The sequence below is a fragment of the Anarhichas minor genome, unplaced genomic scaffold (assembly GCF_050575085.1).
Source record: "Anarhichas minor isolate MPS153535 unplaced genomic scaffold, ASM5057508v1 ptg000003l, whole genome shotgun sequence".
Taxonomy (NCBI): Eukaryota; Metazoa; Chordata; class Actinopteri; order Perciformes; family Anarhichadidae; genus Anarhichas; species Anarhichas minor.
Window position 1 is genome coordinate 7,759,150 of NW_027466449.1, and position 24,251 is coordinate 7,783,400.

General features: G+C 41.6%; 2 protein-coding genes across 2 annotated transcripts; both read left to right on the forward strand.

Annotated features, from left to right (window-relative positions):
- The first annotated feature begins 1,852 nt into the window (after positions 1–1,852).
- On the forward strand, positions 1,853–14,737 carry erbb3b (erb-b2 receptor tyrosine kinase 3b). Its single transcript, XM_076095927.1, has 28 exons — positions 1,853–1,931; positions 3,839–3,993; positions 4,084–4,270; positions 5,198–5,323; positions 5,414–5,476; positions 5,668–5,786; positions 6,974–7,115; positions 7,263–7,376; positions 7,468–7,585; positions 7,671–7,744; positions 8,133–8,223; positions 8,691–8,893; positions 9,060–9,192; positions 9,297–9,390; positions 10,047–10,204; positions 10,426–10,482; positions 10,810–10,951; positions 11,053–11,172; positions 11,317–11,415; positions 11,534–11,719; positions 11,812–11,967; positions 12,058–12,133; positions 12,254–12,400; positions 12,479–12,576; positions 12,668–12,844; positions 12,947–13,018; positions 13,236–13,527; positions 13,670–14,737. The coding sequence occupies exons 1-28, from the start codon at positions 1,853–1,855 to the stop codon at positions 14,590–14,592; spliced, it is 4,401 nt and encodes a 1,466-aa protein (XP_075952042.1). The 3' UTR covers positions 14,593–14,737.
- Positions 14,738–15,581: 844 nt separating this feature from the next.
- Positions 15,582–22,962, forward strand: LOC142954778 (proliferation-associated protein 2G4-like). The gene is made up of 16 exons (XM_076096006.1): positions 15,582–15,759; positions 16,997–17,125; positions 17,208–17,313; positions 17,446–17,515; positions 17,666–17,758; positions 17,850–17,913; positions 18,020–18,098; positions 18,183–18,261; positions 18,351–18,484; positions 18,611–18,705; positions 19,249–19,376; positions 19,558–19,611; positions 19,700–22,168; positions 22,255–22,288; positions 22,529–22,551; positions 22,646–22,962. Exons 1-13 carry the CDS (start codon positions 15,672–15,674, stop codon positions 19,757–19,759), a joined length of 1,179 nt encoding a protein of 392 aa, XP_075952121.1. The 5' UTR covers positions 15,582–15,671; the 3' UTR covers positions 19,760–22,168; positions 22,255–22,288; positions 22,529–22,551; positions 22,646–22,962.
- Positions 22,963–24,251: the final 1,289 nt, after the last annotated feature.

The window sequence follows — 24,251 nt, forward strand, 5'->3', positions numbered from 1 at the left end:
TGTGTCTCCAGGGGTGTGACAGCAGTATGTGGGTCAGAGCTGCTCCCGGGGCCACCAGCCCCCATGGCCCCCTGCAGGTCTGCCACAATAGTAGCCCCAGGGCGGATGCCATAGCTGGGATTCCCACCCGTAACCGGGACGCCTTCACCCAGGGCACAGACACACTGGCAGCAGCCCCACAATCAATTCATCAATCCCTGAAGGGAGTGGCAACTGCAAAAGGCCACAGCAGTCACCCCCACAGCTCGCCTTGGAAGGGACAGGGCCACCAAGGCTGACACCATGTTGGCGATGTGAAACTGTCGGACTCTGCAGGAACCATTAGTCCTTTTTTGAAGCCACTTTTCTTGACCTGACGGTAGAGACACCCAACTGAGAATGTGAGAATACTCACCAAACACATTTTCCATTATACTGTTTTACTAAGCAAGATCCACACTGATTGTTGTTTATGTTAACTGACTCAGGTTGTAAAAAAAAAACGTTCAACTTCCTGAGTATTGTTGCTCTGTCAAGCTTTCCGTCATTCAACAGGCAAGTGGACAGATCTTAGCTGATCCTTTTATTTGAAGAGTTTGTTATAAAACTTTTGGGTCAAAGAATAATCATATAAAACAACCATGTAGGTGCAAACACTGGCTGAGAGTTCACCTCCCACAGGCCCTACAGAAGCTCTGGTGTCTGAGCACCAATCCTTAGACTCTGTCTCCTCCTGCTGGACGGGGAGGACAGTTATGAGTTCATCTTAATAGTGCAGGCTGATACCAGGATAATTAATGTGTACTTGGACCATGCTATGATTGAGTAGTCTCACTATTATTCAAATTCCCACATGGGGATACTTCCAAACAAACAGCAACTATTCCGCTCTCTCGCATACAAAAAATGAGTAACAGGACATGTGTCGAGTCACTGATATTTATCTATTAAGACGTTCCCCTTTCACTCGCAGTTTCATGTTTAGGAATCTTGCCTGCTCTGAGGCCATTTTCTCAAATTAAGCTTGTTCTTGTTTTGGGTTCAGAAGTCACTTGACCATCTGACAATGTGTCCCATTGTGACAGGCCGCTCCATACGCATCAAAGAGGTGATTAACCAGTTTAGGGCTGTGGGGACAATACTGCTCTTTACAGGGAAGACAGTGCAGCCACTCAGCACTGGGCTGCTGACTGGGAGTCACAGTACTGCTTCCTCATGCAGCAGCTGGCAACATGAAACCAAAATAACTGCACATGAAGGGACATATATAGGGTACATGGTGTTAGCACTGGTGCACATGGATAAGGTTTGGATAACAAACATTTGCTTATCAAAAAGTTACTTTTTTGAATCAATTCACACAGAAACATAGTCAACTTGACATACTAAAGGTAAAAGTACATTCATTTAAATGTTATGCAGCTTTATCTACATGCGCCTGATGTGTTTTTAAATAAAATATATAATCTATCAGCATTTTACCCGTTTGGATGCGCAGGGCAACAATTGAGGCAGCAGCTCGTGAAAAAAAAAAAAATGACGGACCAACCTCTGATTGGTGAATATATCGGGCTCGTGGCCAATCACATGTCTCTGTCTGGGAGGGGAAGCCCGGCATCAAAATGAACTGCCACTTGTTCGTTGTTGTTGTTAGTTTTGCAATTGGCGCGATTTCTCTGCTCTCATTAGTAATGTTTAGTGCAAAGTCTTATAGAAGGAGCTGCATTTCTCCTTCACTTTGACTATTTTTTTGTCTCGTCTATCAGAGACAGAGCGTGAGACCTAAAGATTATTTTTTATCCATACTGCATATCCAGGACTACCTAAACCTGTGTGATATGATCATATCTCACTAAATAGATTCGACATCAACATGATCAGGTGGGGAGTCATATTACTGAGTGTGACTTTATCATGGTGGCTACAAACAGCATCATCGCAAACCCACGAAGGTAAGAGGATTTTATTACATATATGAAACCTTGTCTTGCCTGTTTTAATTGACATTATTTCATCAATTAATTATTATTATTATTATTATTATATAAAATGTTCCTGCTTGAATTCACCTGTAGTTACTCCTTAGCATTTGCTTGCCTTGAATTGTCACAGTTTCTAACATGTATGCAACTATATTTTGATGGAATAGAATAGGATGTAATACAATGATAGAATATAATAGAGTAATTAACATGCATACCATATAGACTTGTCAGAGGTTAAGGGGCTACTTTTTATAAACTATTAACCCTCGTCTCTTCTTTCCTTTGTGCTCTCCTCCTTGAGAGCTTTTTTACTGTTGTTACTGGGCTTTAATCAAGGCCCTTAATGCAGCAATACATCGCCACTTTATATTCTGCTCGTGATGGCTGCCAGCAACATCAATGCCCTCGCGGAGACAAAATAGCTTGCATGGCAATGATCCCAGTTGTAAAAAGCTACTGAGAACAATTGGTCCTGTTCATGTTGATACATGCAATCTGCAGATGATTGTTTTGTTGAACTGAAAATCACTAATTTTAGCTGTGTTGTGCATGCTTTATGCATGATTGAGTTTCAATTGCTGTAATAGTAAGAATTATCATGCAACTCTCCAAGATAGGCTGAGCATTCCACTTTTATTCTATGTTTTCACGAAGATATGAGATACGCTACATCTGTCAACATGCAATTTTCCATAAAAACCCCACGCAACAAGCCTAAAAGGTTTGTTTATGGAAGGGATCAACTTCACTTTAGTGTAGCTAGAAGATTTTGGTTTATACCTCTGCATGTTCCCAATAAAGACAGGAAATGTGGGTTGTGTTGACAGCTGCAGGTGTTTTGTCTTTGCACATAAAGGGCCAGCTCCACATTTTTTGTTGGTCAGTACGAAATAGTGTGCAATCCTCCTTACGTTCATGATATTTCCCTTCCCTCTGCCAGAAAGTCCTACTCACACAAGGCCCATTGTCTGCTGGTATGATCTCAGCAACGCAGACCCCTCAGACACTCACATACATACGCACATGCACACACACAGGAGCACTGTCTGTCACTGCATCACTCTTCAGTCAATGGGACACACAGTCCACATTTATAGCTTTGTCACAATGAGGAACTTTGTCTGAGAAAAGTCCCTCTCCCTCAACTTCCACTCAATCAGCCGCAGGCCTGGACTGCTCCATGTACCAGGGTTACAGCCTGTCTGTATTACTGTGCTTTGCATCAAACTCTCCAGCCAAAACAGCAGCACACGCAGTATCAAGAAGACCAAGCCCATAAGTACTGCACAATATAACCCTCTCACTCAAATATGCTATTTGTTTTCAAGCATTCCAAGCTGCCATTGGTTTCCATACATTTCTGTATGGTATCAAAATAAATCAGCAGACAGCAACTCTTAAAACTTGCTTGAATTGTGTAATGCATCACAGACTGCATTCATCTTTGTCAAAATCACATAATTGTTGGACTGTAATACAGCACATTATGTTGCAATGATAACTCTGGCAAAACATGATACAGACTTGATGTTCACTGCGGTGGATTACACAACTCAAAAAGGTTTCTAGAGTCTGCTAATTGATCTTCAAGAGTTACAGAAATTAACAGAAACCAGACAGCAAAATTCATTAAAAAAACACAGTGTTTGCATAGTTTGCAAATGATTTCAATGTGATGTTAAGTACATGTGATCTTGCAACGCATTCTGCCTGGATGTGTAGTAAATAAGCTAAGCGTACACAACCACTGACATGGTCTAACATATATAGCAAGTAAAGTGATACATTGACCCAAGGTTCTCTTCACCAGTCCCTAAATCACCCTTTAAACTAAGTAGAGTAATATTTGTCTCTCTTCTCTGCATGTTTGTCAGTGGTGTGTCCTGGTACGCAGAACGGACTGAGCTCCACAGGTTCTCAGGAGATTCAGTACAACCTGATTAAGGACCGTTATGACGGCTGTGAGATCATCATGGGAAACCTGGAGATCACTCAAATTGAGAGTTGCTGGGACTTCTCCTTTCTCAAGGTAAAAAAATCCCAAAATCCCAAATGCCTTGTCTTTCAACTGATTTCTATGTACGAGGTGTAGAAGTGTGGTCCTTTTCTTTCCCTCCAGGCAATCCGCGAGGTGACTGGCTATGTCCTCATTGCCATGAACCACTTTCAGGAGATCCCTCTGGGGCAACTACGGGTCATCAGAGGAAACAGCCTTTATGAGAGACGCTTTGCTCTCTCTGTCTTAATGAACTACCCCAAAGACGGCTCCAATGGCCTGCGGCAGCTGGGCCTCGCTAATCTGACAGGTAAAGAGGGTTACCCGAGAAAACAACGATTTCTTATATGCAAGGTGTGAATCGGGCTTTTAAGATTTGCTGTGCTGTTCTTCTATGTAAACTTCTTTAAGTTTTGTCCAAAGAAACATAAGATGTGTCATTTTATGTGCAGAGAAACATAGATGTTGCTATTATAGCTGACAATTACTCATACTTTGAAAGAATGGCAGGACAATGTATTGGAACAATTAGGGAAAATCCCAATCTTCACTTATCTTCACTGTCAGCTAATCTTCATGTCTTCTTAAGTGGTATAAAAACTATTTATGGCAAGGCGTGCATTCCCCAAATCCTTGACATCCTGGTATAGCACTTTATCAAAGCTCTGTCTCAGTGGCCTTTCTCACAGCAGATATTCAGACTCTAGTCTCGGTCTCGCAGGAGAAGCGCAGGTGTTGCTAATAGCTTTAACGATGGCTCTGTTCTAATCAGTAAATCCCAGTAAGCCAGGACAGTGTGACCGTGAGCACACATGCACAATACCGACAACAAAAACAAATGTTGGAAAGAATTATGGTGCAGTTTTCATGATATAGCTTTTGTAAAAGGATATGCCATTCCTCTCCCCCTGTGGGCACAGCAGCCCACTGCTACTGAAAATGCTTTGGATGGATTAAAGGCAGAGGTCATATATGTCCCTGTATGTATGTGACGAGTCTGTATCTTCCAATTATGTGATATAAATCCTCATTGGAAAAAAGTATTCCTTGGGTCATTTAGTTTTAGGTCCTTTACTGCCTGTACGTCTATCCTTGTACCCGCTGGTATACTTTTTGTATATTTTACCCAGAAGGTAAAAAGTATTTCAATTTAAATTTGTGGGCTGCAGTCTAAAGTGTTGCTAAAGGACATCCAGCCTGCGCTCTCTCTGCATAATTTCTTATAATTTCTTCACAGAGATTCTAGAGGGAGGAGTGCAGATTATCAACAACAAGTACTTGAGTTACGGCCCCTGGATCTTCTGGCAAGATATCATCAGGGACAATAGTGCTCCAATTGACATCCAGTACAATGGAGAGAGAGGTTGGTGTTGGGTTAGTCCTATTTCACATATCTTTAAATTATCTCTGGATACTCTCTCTTATAACTACTGCCTCTCTTTCCCTCTGTCAGGCCCATGCCACAAATCCTGTGGAGATTACTGCTGGGGGCCAAATGAGGACCAATGTCAGATCTGTGAGTTGTGAATTATTCTGTTTCCCTGTTTTTCTCTCTTGTGTTTTATCTCTCTCCTCCTCCTCCTTCTTTCTCCTCACTGACTGTCACTCTTCATACACTGAAATACACAGAGACGGAGAGAAAGACACACACACACACATATGCACATTGGTAACCTCTGTTTAACCCGTCTCTCCTGTGTGTCTCAGTGACTAAGACGGTGTGCGCTCCACAGTGTAATGGCCGCTGTTTTGGGACGAGCCCCAGGGACTGCTGTCACATAGAATGTGCAGCGGGATGTAAAGGCCCTCTGGATGTGGATTGTTTTGTAAGTACTCTGTTTTTGATATAATGAAGACAAAGGCAGTCTTTGCAAACATTATACCGTAGGTTTTTTATTCTTCAGCAACAAAGGAAGCTAAAAATAAATAATTTTTTTAACTATTTTGCCTCCTTTATGTAAAAAAATACTTTACTTCCTCATTTGCTTCCAGAATTGGTTCTATTGTAACAGATATACTTGAAAGTCAATGGTTTTAAGGACTTTACAGGTGGATGTTATCCAATTACAAATATGCTCGCTCTTTTGATTCAATTCCCATCTTCCAGGCAGCTATTGGTTTTTGTTACAGTAATATAGTCTGGTCTGTAGACACTTGAAACCTGCTCACTAACATCCAACCCAGTGTTGTGCACGTGACCTGTTTTTTAAACTCTTTTTTTGATGGTTCATCTGATATTTGAGGCAGCTCCCAAACAGAAACAAATTAATATTATTATTCTGTAGTTTCTGGGTTTGATTTTCTGTCAATATAGCTTGTGAGTTTAGCCAGCCATGTTAGCAGCTGTGAGGCTCTACTCACAGCAGTGCCTTGAGCTAATTAATGACTTTTAGCATGCTTGCAATTACAATGCTAACATGCTGATGTTCAGCCGGTATAATGCCAACCATGTTCCCTATCTTAGTTTAGCATGTCTGCTAACTAACACTAAACACAATGTACATCTGAGGCTGATGGGAAAATCACGAATGACAAATTCAAAATGTGATTAGATGAAAAGTCAGAGGATCTTTTCACGTACTACAATTCATCCGAGGGATTATGAATCTGTGCACCAAATGTCACAGCTCCATCCAATAGTTATTGAGACATTTCGTTCGAAAGCCAAAAATGTCAACAGATCTGTAAGATTCATCCTCTGGGGCCATAAATATGCAACATTTATCCAACTATCTAAGCAGTAGTTGTTTATATATGCCATTCTGGACCAGGTGAGGGACTAACAGACTTATAAAACTGTGTATAGTGTTGTGTTATGGAAAGCAGTCAGAGTTCATATTTAACAGAAATGATTTGTATTATTTGAGCCAAACCATGGTTATACTTTAAGATGATTTCTTTACTGAGCTACCCATCATTTGGGATTCAGGACTTAATTAGCATATGTTTGCTCAAATGTCTGTTTGTGTGTGTGTGTGTGTGTGTGTGTGTGTGTGTGTGTGTGTGTGTGTAGGCATGTCGTCATTTCAACGACTCTGGAGCCTGTGTGCCCCAGTGTCCCCAGACTTTGATCTATGACAAGCAGACGTTTCAAATGGAGACCAACCCTAATGCCAAATATCAGTACGGATCCATCTGTGTCTCCCAGTGTCCCAGTGAGTGGCTTGTGTTTGTTCGTGTGTTTGTATCCTCAACGTGTTGTCTTGTTACTTTTTGTGCAATTTGGAAAATACTTTAACTAGCCTACCTGATATTGCAAGCCTGTGTCATAGTGTTCTTTTTTTTTGTCTTGCTCCCTCTAGCCCATTTCTTGGTGGACGATAGCTCTTGTGTAAGCGTTTGTCCACCAGACAAGATGGAGGTGGAGAGAGACGGCCAGAAGCAGTGTGAGCTCTGCAGTGGACTCTGCCCAAAAGGTTGGCACTATATATATATACTTTCCACTTCTTACATTGAGTATATTTGTCAGTCATCAAAGATTAAGATGGTGCTTGGTCATTCCTGTAGTGTGTGAAGGCACTGGAGCTGAGCATAGACAGACAGTGGACTCCAGCAACATCGACAGCTTCATCAACTGCACCAAGATCCAGGGCAGCCTTCACTTCCTGGTCACGGGGATTCTTGGGTAAATTGCCTGCCCTGCCTGAAGGATCACTGCGTGCAGCTATGTAGAGTTAGCCTGTTCATATTGTGTGTTTTGTTCTTCATAGAGATGACTTTAAAAACATCCCGCCCCTGGATGCCAAAAAGCTGGAAGTGTTTCGCACCGTGAGAGAAATAACAGGTTTGTGTAAACTTTGTTGGTGCTAATAATGGATCACACTGCTTGGTGATAGTTTTACATGTTGTAGCAGACTACTGTTGCAATTCATATTTCAAAGTTTAATCAAAGCACACTGGTAGGTTTTAAATCTAAATCCGGGTGACAATTGTTTTCAATTCATTTTAAGTGTAATGTGATATTTTTTAAATACCACTCAGTATTCTTGCCAAAGTTACATTCAGTCACTTGGTAATACAGCTGTTTAAAAGTAGATCGACACCTATCACCAATTAATTATCCGTCTCATAATCTGGAAAAATGTTCTGCAATATGCTGATAATGGCCTAAAACAATCTAAATACCTTTGCAGTCTTTATGTTTGAATGTTATCACTGCGTTTGATTGTCAGATATCCTAAACATCCAGTCGTGGCCCAAAGAACTGAATGATCTGTCTGTTTTTTCGAGTCTCACAACCATTCAAGGGAGGTCTCTCTACAAGTAAGTCTTGTGTACACACACTGATGTTTGTTAATGTTGGTGCCCAGTAGAAATTGATGTAAATCAGTAAAAGACGATTAATTAACCTGATAAAACAAATAACATATCAACAAAATGTTCTTCTATATAGAAAGATCAGATATTCAAATGGTACTAACGCTCTTAAGATGTAATGTTACTGACTTTAAACATGCTGCATGCCTCAGGATGGTTCTGATTCTTGTGTTCTTGCCTAAACTCATATCTATATTACAAGTGTGTTGTATAACCGTGTGTCATCACTGCTCTCTCACACACTCTACACCCTCCTAACTGCTATGAGCTGCTATATAAACAAACAAGTGTTGCAAATTTTAAGTAATTCTTTGACATATACAGTATATATCATAAATATTTCTTAAATGTTTTTTTTCCCTTTGTTTTCTTTTTGTCTGCGTCCCCTCTGTCCTCCAACCTTCCAACCAAAGGCGTTTTTCTCTGATGGTGATGCATCTCCACACTCTTACCTCACTGGGCCTGCGCTCTCTCCGGGAGATCAGTGATGGCAGTGTGTACATCAGTCAGAATGCCAACCTCTGTTACCACCACACAGTAAACTGGCCGCAGCTGTTCAGGGGCCGCAGAGTTCGAGTCAACAACTTCAACAACAACAGGCCGCTGGCAGAGTGTGGTGAGACGAGATATAAAGAACCTGTCTATAATCCAAATGAAACACGTTATCTTTTGTTGTTCGTTGAGCTGAACAAACTGTAGGCTACTATACACTTTTAGCAATCTCCATATTGATAAATCTTCATCAGTTTCCTGATGTTTTTCTCACATTGTTGTGTGTGCAGTTGAAGAGGGCCATGTGTGTGACCCGCTGTGTTCAGACTCAGGCTGCTGGGGCCCGGGGCCCGACCACTGTCTCTCCTGTAGGAACTACAGCCGAGACGGCACATGTGTGGGTAGCTGTAATTTCCACACTGGGTCAGTAGATACATATGTGTGTTGATATTCTTACTGGGGTTGTTTGTGTGTTGAATATATTGATTTCATCTGACCATATATGTATTTGAATATTGTTTCCCTAGAGCTCCAAGGGAATTTGCAGGACCTGATGGCGAGTGTGTTGCCTGTCATCCAGAGTGCAAGCCTCAGAGTGGGACGTCCAGCTGTACTGGACTGGTAATCACTTTCTTTGATAGTACACTGTGGCCCAATGTCTTTGTATGGATTGTCAATTACATTTAGCTAATTATCCAATAATAATGTTTTTTATTGTTTTTACAGTCATACCTTTACTACTTTACGAGGCCATAAATCCCTCTGGGAAAGGACGGGTCTCCCTCAGACTCATATTTTTGTCCCCCATTTTTTATAGTTTTACTCTGTCTCACAAATCTCTGAATCCAAACCCAACAACCTTTATATAGTAATATTAATACTGTCTAGACATGAGTTATAATTTGCCCTGCAATAGAATAAAATAGCAATGATGACGATCTAAATTATTGAAAGAAATTTGATTTGTTCCTTTCAAACAACTTTATTCCACTGATGCTCTTGTGACACCTTCTGTCCAATGTAAAATCTGCAACAAATCTCAACAAAATGCTGACGAAGTCGCTGCTCTCTTCCATTATGACATTTTGTATCGACTCTCCGCCACTTCCTGCCCATTATATTTTAAATCATGTGTAGTAGCCAATGGTCTAAATCATTTATTCTGTGTCTTGGTTATTTGCAGGTTTCAATGCCTCCCCATAGAGTTATACATACAGTAAATATGATGTGTCTAAGCTTCTCATATACGTCTCTTCCTCCGTCCCTTTCTTTGTTAGGGTGCAGACAAGTGTATGGCATGCGCCAACCTTCGAGATGGTCCTTACTGCATGTCCTCTTGTCCCACTGGGGTAAATGATGGACAGAGGGGACTGATCTTCAAATACCCCAACAGGGAAGGTCACTGTGAACCATGTCACCATAACTGCACACAGGGGTGAGACTGGATCCAAATTATATGTGTGTGTGTGTGTGTGTGTGTGTGTGTGTGTGTGTGTGTGTGTGTGTGTGTGTGTGTGTGTGTGTGTGTGTGTGTGTGTGTGTGTGTGTGTGTGTGTGTGTGTGTGTGTGTGTGTGTGTGTGTGTGTGTGTGTGTGTGTGTGTCCGTCTGTGGATGTGTAACAATTATCAAATCAATGATGTGTTTATCTGTTACAGCTGCTCAGGTCCAGGATTAAATGATTGTTTAGCGGCAGCTAGACTGGCAGTTAGCAGGTGAGTGTTTCCCCCTGCTGGTGAATATAAAACACTACACTGCAATGTGTGTGATCCATCCACAACTCAATACATATGACACAGGGTCAGTGTTGCAAATTGAGCAATTGAGACACAAATTAACTTCACAAACTGCACACCTGATCCCTCATTTTTTAATAATCCCCCTTTATTCAGACATGCATATGACATGCATATGTGCAAATTTGACAAATAAACTGTTCCCCGATTAGACTTTTTTTGTTTCGCGCATTTCTTACCAATCACTTCTGCACTTTTGTTAGTTGGAATCTGCACATTAGCATCTCCCTCTGCTTCCCTCTGCAGTGGTCAGATCACAGGCATAGCTTTAGGTTTACCGGCTGGCTTGATATTATGCCTGGTGTTGTTTTTCCTGGGTGTGCTGTACCACCGAGGCTTGGCCATCCGCCGCAAGAGAGCCATGAGGAGGTACCTGGAGAGCGGAGAGGTGAGACTTTAGAGACCATCCAACCACATGAGCTGCTTTTGCTTTGACTGCTACATGCATTTGTTTTTAGAGAGGAATGTAATTATGGGAATTTTTGGCAGAGCTTTGAGCCACTTGGTCCCGGAGAGAAAGGCACCAAGGTTCATGCCCGCATCCTGAGGCCTTCAGAGCTGAAAAAAATCAAAGCCCTTGGCTTTGGAGTTTTTGGCATAGTGCACAAGGTATTTATTAACCTCTTTGTCTTTGTGCACATCCACTGATAATCCACTGATTGATGTTCCATTAGAATTTTAGAAGACTGATACAAGTTTCACAGATTCTTGTGAACTGATGTGAATGCTGCTGTGCATTTAATTGTGTTTAAGGGTGTTTGGACTCCGGAGGGAGAGACTGTGAAGATCCCTGTGGCCATTAAAACCATCCAGGATAGCTCAGGCCGACAGACCTTCACTGAGATCACTGATGTGAGTCATAGCATTACAGAAAGAGCAATTAATGTCACATACGTACAACATTTCATACAAAATGCAACGTATCATATCATAGTCAGAAAAGTAAACAGTGTTTTTGCTCTCTGTGTAGCATATGCTGTCCATGGGCAGCCTGGACCACCCCTACATCGTTAGGCTGCTGGGCATCTGTCCAGGTCCCAGTCTGCAGCTGGTGACCCAGCTTAGTTCACAGGGCTCCTTACTGGAGCACATCAGGCATCACAAGAACAGCCTGGACCCCCAGCGCCTGCTCAACTGGTGTGTGCAGATTGCTAAAGTAAGTGCGACATGAGCTACAGACTTTTTTGGAGCAACCACATGTTTTGAATAATATATAGGGTATATACTGTATGTATGTTTGTGTCTCAGGGTATGTACTACCTGGAGGAGCACTGCATGGTCCACAGGAACCTGGCTGCCCGAAACATCCTGTTGAAGAACGACTACCAGGTCCAGATTTCTGACTACAGTGTAGCAGACCTCCTTTATCCCGATGACAAGAAATACATTTACACTGACACCAAGGTTGTTATGATTAATTTAATAAGTCACAGTTGAGAGGTTTTCACTGTCTCCTCGATTTATGGCACGTCTGCAATTTGTCACTTAATCCAGACACCCATAAAATGGATGGCACTGGAGAGCATCTTGTTCCGAAGATACACTCATCAAAGTGACGTTTGGAGTTATGGTAAGAGGCTGCGGGTTTCTTTGTGTGAGTGTGTGAATGTTATACTGTACTAATAAAATAAACGTTCCTCTTGAAAGCTGGCATGCAGCATTCAAATGTGGCGTCTCTCTTCCCGGACAGGGGTGACAGTGTGGGAGATGATGTCATTCGGGGCGGAGCCGTATGCATCCGTGCAGCCTCAGGAGGTGCCGAGTCTGCTGGAGAAGGGGGAACGACTGTCACAGCCCCGCATCTGTACCATAGACGTCTACATGGTCATGGTTAAATGTGAGTATGATGAAACATGACAACCAGTATGCAGAAACACAAAGATATGATCTGACATGTTTTGCTTCTGCTCTTTAGGCTGGATGATTGATGAAAATATAAGGCCGACCTTCAAAGAGCTGGCCAGTGACTTTACTCGCATGGCAAGAGACCCACCAAGATATCTTGTCATCAAGGTGAGGCTATCATCGTCATTTATTCTAAAGTTAAGTCCACTGGCTGTTGACTTAGACGTTAAACCCTTTATGCTTCTATGTATTTCTGTAGATGGAAGGAGGAGAAGCTGCCTCTGTCGAGATCCATCGAAGAGAATCAGAGCGAGGGCTTCTGCAGGAAGATTTGGAAGACCAACACGAGGAAGGACTGGAGGATGGTTTCACTACTCCTCCTCTCCAACACTCTCCATCTTGGAGTCTGTCTCGTTCACGGATTAATTCTTACAGGGTAATGAAACACACATACATTTTAGACTCTTTTGGGACCATTGTGATTAGATCAGAGGCAAAGGAAACGAGAACATAACACTTTTTCTTCCCTGATTTGTAGAGTGGTACCTCTCAGGCTGGACCCATTGGATACCTGCCAATGAACCCCAGCCCCGTGGACAGTATCCGCCAGGTGATACAGACTCACAAAATCACACACATGCATGCAAACAAACACATTACTACAATTACACAGGTGATACAGTTTGAACTATACTTTTCCAATAGCCATATTAGAGTCAATATTACGACCCCACAGTGCCAGTGGGTCATTAGCAGAGGAAGTGAGACAGATTAAAGCGCATTAGAGCTGCTGCATCAGTACATGTCTTCCGTTTTTTCTGTCTCAGCTGTGGCTTCAGAGGTCTCGACTGAGCTCTGTGCGGACGCTGCCCGAGAGGTCAGAGTTCAGGGGGAGTGGCAGAGAGGCAGAGCTGCATGAGGAGGGTTCACGGACTGAGAGTCTTCACAGGGCCAGGTTTGGCTCCGAGAGGGGTACTCCTCGTATAGCCATTAGCCGGCACAGGAAGCTCTCATCAGCATCAAGTCCATCCTCGTATAAAGTGTGGACTGCAGAGGAAGAAGAGGAGGTGGACCACTGTGGCTATGTCCTGGCTGGGTCACGTGTTACTCCACAGAGAGGTAAAATACCAGCACTCTGATGGGAGCATGCTGATTTATTCTATTATTTACTTGACTGTTTTGTAAGTGATGGTGTAAACAATACATAATCGTGGCTTCTCCCTCCTGATCTTCCTTCTACACATTCTGTCTTGGCACACAGTCTGCAGCGCCTCTCATTCTGGGCGAAGAAACTCAAGACTCAAGAATAATCTGTCTCTTGTGGTGATAAATCCCTCCCAGGAGTATGAAATCATGAGCAAAGAATCTGGTGCTCCTCTTTGCTCGACCAGCGGGGTCCTATCACAGGCAGAGGCCAACTCAGCGGCAGTTTGTTGTAAAACCTCACCAACCCTCTTGGCTCGCTTACCTGTAGAGGAAACAACGGATGTGGAAACTCTGACACCGATCTCAGCTGTAAGGATGAAGCAAGAAGATGGAGATAGTGAAGGAGGTGTTGCAGAGCAAAGAGACTCCACAGAGAAACATCAGCTCACTGGAGACTCTGATAGTGGGATCAGAGCTGTGGATGACCAAGAAGAGGCAGCTCAAGGGATAGGCAGGTATGAATACATGGATATCAGGCGTTTGAACTCTATAGAGGGAGATGATCCAGCATGGGAGAGATGTGGGAGTCAAACATCTTCAAAGAGCGCAGCAAAGACAGAGGAAACAGACCAAATAGTGGAGGTGTTGAAAAAAGAGCTTGAGGAGGAAGAGGAGGAGGAGGAGGAGGAGGAGAAGTACCACAACACAAATAAACAACCTGCACTTCAGGGGAATGTGAGCGGTATGGTCATGCCTAGGCCAGATGTGCTCACAGCAGGGGGTGAAATGGTGGAGGAGTATGAAGAGATGACCAGATTTGGAGTGATGCCCAGTGGGTGGGAGCAGGCAGACTACCAGAACCTCCCATTGAAGGGGAGGGCTGTTTCTGAGGAGATGGGCAGGGACATGTGTGCAGGGATTGGGGGATACATCAAGGTGTTGGCTGGCATCGGGGAGCCTGGCAGCAACACATCATTTGACAACCCAGACTACTGGCACAGCAGACTGTTCCTCAAGCCAGATGCTGTTCGCACCTAATAATGTGGATTGGGACGGAGACAGCACCGGTTATGTTCGTACTTGTCATAAATGTGGGTTGTTTTGTAAAGTTTTCCAGCTTTCATTCTTTGAGCTGCAGCATCCAACAAACTTTGAAAGATAAAAGCGATCCTAGAAAAATACATCTGAGTCTATGATTGCTTCATTGTTACATTACAGTAATACGAGGTAACCATGTTACATTGTAGTAGAACAGTCTTTTTGTACAATTTATTATAATATGAAATATTATATGAATGAATAAAATTTGAATATTTTGCAAATATCAAATCGCCTGTGTCATTGATTTGTTTTTTTTGTATCAGGGTTGCAATTTATATATATTCCGTTTTGCACATCACCTGTCGTATGAACCATAGACTGTATATGGTTTGAACAGCAGGAAATGAGATGGAGGCATATAAACCATACGAACCACAAGAACAGATGAATCCGTGACGCACTTGCGCGCAATTTGGTCAGAGGCCGATCAAAGATGATCAGAGAAGTGACAGTTTAACTGCTGCTTGTTTCCGTTTTTGTTCAAATTCAGTTTTGGCATGGGCTAATGGCTTTACCACCAGTTATTGTGTATTAGTTAGATTTAACAAGCCCTTTTGAAATGTCCTGACATGAAAAATGCACTAATGCACTTATCACAACACAGTAATGTGAACTCTATGAACTTTACAAACAGTTGGTTCGTAGGCTACATGTAATATCTATGTTTCCATAAATGTCCAATCTTTCCCATTTTTATTATTTCTAATTTGTCCTTAACAGCGTCTCTGAAACATCCACTTACTGTCCTCTTTATTTAACCGACCAGTTATGTTGGTTTCTGCAAACATAACCGAGCCTTTTTCGGATGTGATATTCAAAGCACCACGCTAGGCCGTGAACTATCTTGACTGCAGAGCGTGTCTTTGGCAGCAGGGCGGGATCTAGAGCTCGTACTAGGCTGCTTACTGAAGTCGGGCGGGCCGATGCGGAGAGCAGCGTGGTCCATCCTGTGACTGACTGTGACACCCACCAGGGGAAAAAAAAGTTACTCTTGAGTTCGCGGACACACTGCCAACATGTCGGGAGATGACGATACGCAGGAGCAGACCATCGCCGATGACTTGGTGGTCACCAAGTATAAGATGGGGGCCGAGATTGCAAATCGTAAGTGAAATGCAGCGTGAACCGTTTTGACACAACGGTCCACAAGTATGAGGATCCGTGTGAGGCTAGCTAAACCTGTCAGCTAGCTAGTCGTACCCAGGCAGCAGCTGTGCCATGTGCCGCAGCAGTGGCAACGTTACATCGTGGTAGTAAGCGGGATTTTGTGGAAAATAAATTAAACGCAACGCTCGCTTTATATTTAGGTCGAGCTTTTCTTAACAGTTGCACATATTTGTCTGACGAGCCGTTTGCTGTCACATTAGCCCAGTGAGCTAGCTAAGCAGCTATGTGGCAGAGCTAGCTACCTCACTAGCTAGCGTTAGCTAGCTGCTAATGTAACGGATAACAATGACAAGTACAAAACTGAATGGCGATACGGAGTTGTGCGTAATCGAGTGTCCTGCATTTAAATACGAACTTGCAGGCTATTAAGTCGAGACCACTCAAATTGTTATGCAAGATACTACAGATCTGGTTGATTTAAATAGTGTCATTTTACGTTAACGTTACTGTAGTAAGCTGCTAGTGAAAAACCCAATACTTGTTATGTTAAATGATGTCAAACTTAATGTGTTTATTTAACTTTAACAGTCACACACTCAATTTTAAGTCACCAACATGAAATCGTGAACTTTACATGCTGTTTGTTGTTGAAGCAGGTCTATAATGCAATAACGTTTTATTATTTTCAAGGCCACGTGCACACAACGTCATTAGTGTGATGTCATAATTGGTAGTTGTTTTAATGTAAATCCACTGTAAATTTAATTAAAAGCATCAAAAGTCTGTTATTTCAGAATTTCTTAATTTCTAAAAACAAATATAAGCATGTTTACTTCCTGTCAGCATGTGCCAACAGTGCACACCGTTACACTCGCTCACTCACACCTGTCAGTAGCCCAGTTTAACCACAGTCTTTATGTATGGCCATGTTTCATCTGCCAGTGTGCTGACTGAACAGCTGACTTTGCTGCCACTTAAAGTTTAATTTCACATATATTCAAAACCGTCAAACTCAAAATTGCTACTACAGTTAATCTGAAATTAACTAATTTTAGTGTACATTTTCACTATTTTCTGACATGTAACCAATGATTAATTGACTGACCCAGTTAATAATCAACATAGTCATTGATAATAAAACATAGTTGTTAGTTGCAGCCCGGCACTATAAACACTGTATTATTAACCAATAATTTTAACCACATCATGGCTCATTGTATTTCTTGTCTTGCAGAGGCTCTGAAGACGGTGGTTGAGGCAGCTATGCCTGGAGTTTCTGTGCTCAGCCTGTGTCAAAAGGGAGATGCCTTCATCATGGCAGAAACTGGGAAAATCTTCAAGAAGGAAAAGGACATGAAGAAAGGTACGTCTTTTGTTGCGTCTCGTCAATCACCATCACCGCCTCTGACTTGGCAGTCCCTCATTGTCTCTCTTTTCTTTCGCAGGTATTGCTTTTCCTACTTGTGTGTCAGTTAACAACTGTGTGTGCCATCACTCCCCTCTGAAGAGCGATGCTGATGTCATGCTGAAGGATGGGGACCTTGTCAAAATGTAAGCTGCCGAATGTATACATGTACATCTTGTGTACAATTATCGTAGAGTTATATATTAAATTATAACTACTATTTTATTTGCAGTTCATACTCTTTCTTTTCTTTTTTTCCCTGTTCTATGTGTTCACAGTGATCTGGGTGTGCACGTTGATGGCTTCATCTCAAATGTGGCTCACAGCTTAGTTGTTGGAGTCACCAAGGTATGTCATCACTCGGCTCATTGGTTTATTCACAAGAGCCATGATTTGTAATATAATTTACTTGATTACTGGTCGTCACACCATTAACAGCTCGTGATAGTTTGGTATTTCAGGTCTTGTAACTCTATCCGTCCTCTTGTGTCCCTTCAGGACAACCCGCTGACCGGACGGAAGGCTGACGTTATCAAAGCAGCTCACCTTTGTGCTGAGGCTGCTCTGCGTCTTGTTAAGCCAGGAAATCAGGTGAAACTCTCTCACCACGACCAAATGAAATGAGTGATGCCTTCACTGTACACACCTCGTCTAATAAACATCATTCGGTCTCTTCCATCAGAACTCACAGGTCACAGAAGCCTGGAACAAGATTGCAAAGTCATTCAAGTGCTCCCCTATTGAAGGTTTGTGAACAATCGGCCCCTTCAAGATTGAGGGTTTACAATGGGATACATTTGCTAGATATGATGTGACACGCATTGACTCTGCTTATTCTTTCAATGTGTGCAGGCATGCTCTCCCATCAGCTCAAACAACACGTGATCGATGGCGAGAAAACTATCATCCAAAACCCAACGGACCAGCAAAAGTGAGTTCACTCAGCCAGTGCTTCCTGTCACTGACCTGATGAGTGTTTAAACCAGTGGATGATGATGTCGCTTTGTTTTTGTAGGAAGGACCACGAGAAGGCCGAGTTTGAGGTGCATGAAGTATATGCAGTGGATGTGCTTATCAGCACTGGAGAGGGCAAGGTGAGAGGAACTTTGGTTCACATTTGATTGTGCCGCTTAAAATGTAATAACGGACGGCGAGGTATTTATAACAATGTTTTGCAATTCAGGCGAAGGATGGAGGTCAGAGGACCACCGTTTACAAACGAGACCCCAACAAGGTGTACGGCTTAAAGATGAAGACATCTCGCACATTCTTCAGTGAGATGGAGAGGCGCTTCGATACAATGCCTTTCACTCTGAGGTAGCATCTTTTAAACTTCAGATCAAACGTTTTACTCTTTTTAAAAAATACATGTATTTTATCTTTAGTAAAATATTTTTCCAGGATTCACCATCTCATTTTTCTTTTCTCTGTTTATGTCCTCAGAGCGTTTGAGGATGAAGGCAAGGCCAGGTTAGGCGTGGTTGAGTGTGCCAAACATGAGCTGCTGCAGCCATTCAATGTGCTGCATGAGAAAGAGAGTGAGTGGAGCAATGAGGGACGCAATTAAGGGCTTTATTGACCGTGACAGATCTTGTAGGTTTGTTCATATGTGAACAAAATTAAGCGAGGTCAGAAAGTTTCTGAGCTGCTGGAAGACTTCACATATACTTGAATGTGTAGAAAATGTAGGTCGTACTGGTAAAATGATTTGTTATTGGGCCTCTGGGATTTACGTGCCACTAAGCCTTCTGCCTGTCCCGGCCTCTAATGGACCAGAGGAGACATGCCATGGTTGTCAATCAACATGAAAAGGGACAGGAAAACTGCGTTATTGTCCAGTGCAGTCTTTTTATATAGAGCTTTATAAAGAGAAAGCATATGTTGAAAATAATCGACTTATGCCTCTTCTACTGTGCAGTTCTAAGGGAAGTCTGAATGATTAGTTTCTACCATGTGTTTTAGTCAGTCGATTAACAGCGTTCTAGTGTCCACTCTTTGTTTTCCTCTGTGAACTGAACCATTGAATGTCCTCCTCATATGCGTCACTGTTTAATGCAACTTTCAACCTCCTCTGTGTCCAGGTGAAGTTGTCGCCCAGTTTAAGTTCACCGTGTTGCTCATGGCCAACGGACCACTGCGAATCACAAACAGCCTCTTTGAGCCAGAACTCTACAAGTCTGAGCTTGAAGTGGAGGACGCAGAGCTGAAGGTAAAGTGTGTTTGATGGATGGGGGGGGGGTGTTGCAGTGTGTTGCAGTCTCCTCTTGAAAAGAGAGCTTTAGACTAATGGGGTCACTATCTTCTGTTAGAAAACTAGGTGTTTTCAAAGCCATTATGTGTTGATGTGTTGTGAGGTTATGAAAGTCACTTTTGTATACTTTGTTTTTCAGGCTTTGCTTCAAAGCTCAGCCAGCCGTAAGACTCAGAAGAAGAAGAAAAAGAAGGTGAGCTAGAAGGCAGTGTGCTTTCTTTTCTTTTTTAAAATGTTTATAAATTGATTTTCTCTAATTTCAATCATTTCTGTTTTTAAAGGCCTCAAAGACGGTTGAGACTGCAACCGGGCAGGCAATGGAGACTGAAGCTGCAGAATAAATTCCTCTGAATGACATCTGACGACCCAAAGAACAGACGCCACGAATCCTTCTGTCCCAGCTGTCTGAGGCTCTTGCGGACATAGCCGCTGTGAATGCCTCTGAATCGAAATGATGTTATTCTGGGATGATGCTGCTCCTAAATTGTTGTCACTCCACCTATAATACACACACACACACACATGTACATCTCTAGTAAATCTCATTGCCCTTGAGACCGTCTTCTTCTCTTAACAGTGGACAACAATTCTGCTGCAAAAGAGGAAATTAAAACCATTTGTTTGACCGTGAGCCTTCGTCCCTGAAAGATATGGAAAATATAATGAGTTTGACAGAGCGGCCCAGGATGATGAATGGACAGTACTGTGTCAGCGTAATTTTGTGGCATAAAGGTAACTTTCTTAATGTCATAAACCTGAAGCCACGCCTTTTTGAAATGAGTTTTAACTTATCATGGTCAGAAATGTGTAACACCCGTCTTGAACCCTGAAGTTGCGAGCATGACGTCGGTCATTACTACTGTTGAATTCAGCATATTTACCGCGTTTATACAGCTCTCGCTTAGGTCGGTATGCTAGTACATTGTGTACACTTTTAGGAATCTACTGTATTTTACTCGGCTAACAATTTCTAAAACTGACAATTTTAAGACCAAGTTGAGTAATTTAAATAGCAAAAAAAAAAAAAAAATCTCAGTTGTGGATGGCCTAACTCCTGCCACGGGTTCAGCATTGAGTCTTCTGGTGCCACCATCGAGTCCGACAGTCTGTGTTTACATAAGAGTTCCATGTGAGATATATGGATGCTTTTGTAAAACAAATCCCAGTTTCAGAGACTATTTTTGGAAACATTAAAAAGCCACCTGACATCATTTGTGTTTTTTTTTTGTTTTTTTTAACTGATTTAATTGATTGTTCTGAGTTTAAGTGTTTTCATAGTTTTTAACAGTAATGAATCACCCTTCCAAGTAAAATTGCATGCTTTGATTTATATTTGACTAATGATACATCTTTGAAAACTATTTAAACTCTAGATTGTATAATTTACAAGCTAAATCAGAAACTTGTGAGAGAACACCAGCCACCAACAGTTGAACAACAAGCGTTAACGAAATGCTGACTTCTTTCAATAAAGAACAATTGTTCAATAAATAATTATTTTAGAAATACTGAGGGAATTTTTAGATATGTATTCACATTTTATCTAACTTTGTTTATTTCTGTAAATTGTATTTCCCATCATGAAAGTCAAAATGCAGTTTCAAAACCGTTACTGCTGCCAGGAATATCATTTTTGGGGCAAAATTCAGAAGCAACAATCACTTAACCCATAAGGACCCACAGGTGTCTCAGATACTTAAATATCCTGGAAAGTTCCTTGTACAGTTTTATCCTTGATTTTAACTCTTAAAGTGACACATATGGAACATCCTGGTGAGGTCATTTGACAGCGAGTTAATCTGTGTACCAATGACATCACTTCCAAAATGGCTGCCTGGCCAGCACATTTGGCAGAACTAACTCATTTCAAAAAGCTTGTTTTTGTTGCTAAAGGTAAGTTTCAAAACATTTAACAATTATAATAATTTGATAACATGTCCTACATGACATCTGAACTGACCATGTTTATCAAACTAATTTATGTCTAAAAAGTGAAAATATCGTGACAGATATGTCACATCAGGCTTTTAAACGTATAACTGCTCAGAAAAATCAATGTGACATATTTGTCACAATAAGGAAAATAGGAATGAGCTGCTCAATTGATTTATCTGATTCAATTATTTTTAATTCATATTTTCTTTTGTTGAATTGAAAAGACATTCAAACAAAAAAATGTCAAAATGATTAAATTATTAGTCAAATGAATTATGAATTATCTCTACGCCAACAACCACTGTGACATGTCACATTTCAGATATTTGGCACTAGATGGTAGTATTTAGAAAATATTTTCAGAAATGTGTTCCATGTCCATTTATATCCCCTATAATTTTAAAATGGGTGTGGGTTCTTATGGGTTAAGTTAGTCTATAAAATACTGGAAAGGGCTCGTTAAATACCAACCACTCATATGTTTTTACAGTTCCCCCAGGTCAAAAACAAATGCACACTTTAAATATACATGTACAAAATACTAAGGGCATACTATCAATCTTTACTGCGTCACCAATCACATAACAAGTATGCTTATAACTCTCTCCTTGAATATGATCTGTTTATTTAAAGGACCAGACAGATCTGCTGCATATGCACATAAAAGGTACCTATTTTCTATATACGATTTACATTCTAGAAAACTGCATTTCCCATATTTTCCTACGGTCCAGTGAAAGTGACGTAGAAAATCCCTATAAAAGTGTCGTCGCCACGTTATGACGTTCTTCACGGAGACGATTCTTTCACTGTCGGTAAGTCACAACTATCGGTGTAAGAATCCAAGTTAATCGTCTTGTTTTTGAGTCAATCGAACTAATCTTTAACGTTTTCCTTTCAGTTTTCAGCCTCCTCTTCTCGACATGAGAGCTAAGGTTTGTGTTTTATGTTTGTATGATCAAGTAATCGTTGTTCCTAGTGGCGCTAACGTTTGCTAGCTAGCTAGCTTGAGCATGACTACGGGCCAGCAAAGCACGTGGTGCTTTAGCTGTCTTCTTTACAATTTGTTTATACGCCATTTATTTGCAGATTTGGGAACAGTTCAGTACATTTGTGCATTTAGACTTGCAGGAATTAAATAAGGAGAAAATTAACGTTGTACTTCTCTTTTGCAGTGGAGAAAGAAGCGCATGCGCAGGTAAGAATGCATGCCTCATGTTTTTCACGCATGTGTATCAAGTCTGTTTTGAGAGATTTCTGGCTGATTGCCTCTTTGTATTGTCTTGTTATAGACTGAAGCGTAAAAGGAGGAAGATGAGGCAGAGGTCCAAGTAGACCGTCCTCCCCGCCATGGCTGTGACAGCGCATGTTGCCTACAACCAGACCGGTGAGGCTGGCTCAAGATCCAGGACTCTCCCGGTGTCAAGTCTGTCAGTGGCGCCCATATCAACGTGAGGCAGCGGAGCTGCAGCGGCTGACATGTGTTGGAGAGCTGATTCAAGGCCTGCTGGATGACAGGCTTTTCCTCGGACATTCTGGACTTCGTTGTTAATTCCTCAACTTTTGCCCTTTTTTGTTTAAACTGTGATTAAAGGTTTTGGTTTCTAAATAGTTTGCAGAACTTCTTTGTGCTTAAAAAACATTATTTACCTGCTTAGGTTTTAGGGTTCAGGTATTGTGCATGCAGGTCCTCCCATGTTTATGGATGACAATGCAACTTTACTTCAACAGAGCCATGACTAATGTCATTAGTTACACCTCTGCTTTTCTTTCATGTTTACTGTAAAAGACTTGCTGGTACGGTTACCTGATTAAGTGACTGTTTTACCTTTAGAGATTAACTGACCAAAATATTCAGAACCTGTAATTCTACAACAGTGTAAAATAACTCTATTATGTCAAAAATAGACTATCAATGCCACACTGATGTAATGAGTGACATCTGTATTGTGGTGTTTTAAGACATGAGACAAAACTGTCCAGTTAACCCCGTACATATCTTTAATCTGGCAAAGTCTTGGTCTTGCTTTTCAAAGCCTACTTTCTACATGCACGTCAAAAGTAATGAAATAATCTTGCTTTCAAACAGCCTCTGCCGAGTTTGCAATTACAAGTTTAGCAGATGACGTAGTTTACGCTCAAAATACAGAAATGCCCAGAAAACATGTTGAATTACCCCCATAAACAGACTTAAACGACTCACTAAATCCCACCTTTTTACACAACACGTTTAGTAAACGTGGCATTCTATGCAAAAAAAACTGTACAAGCGCATTTGTTGCAACTGTTTCATGGGATGTCACAACTCTATTGCATTTCTGCAAAAGGTTTTTACTCCCCCAAAACATTGAATTCATCCTTCAAAACCTAGTTATTGTGCCATTAAATTGGTTGAGGGGTACCTGGTGGTCTGGAGCTGGTGGATGGGGTCAGGACTGTCCCATTGTCTTTCAAAGCGACAGTACAAACTTATAAGAAATGTAATAATGAAGCATAAAAAGTATTGATTACAGGACTGCTGAATATTACGTGAAAACTCACGCAAACAATTACACATTTATACATTCTAACACAAAAACAAGTGTCAAGTTGGAACTTGTCCATTCAATTAACAGCTTTTCTTGCTGCCCTATATTTGCATCCTTGACTATGAATCCATGTAAACAATGATTGGCAACGCAAAAACTGACAGCTGACATCAAGAGGTCCAGTTTAAACTTTGACCTGTATGAAATGACTTGGTGGAGATCATTTCAACATCACAAATAAGATCCTGTGGCTACTTCTGCTTCTGCAGAACAAAACAGCCAGTCATGCTTCATTACTGGGATGCAATGATGAGGTTGTTTATTGAAATTGACTTGTTATTCATTACTGACAGCCTTGGTGAACATGTGC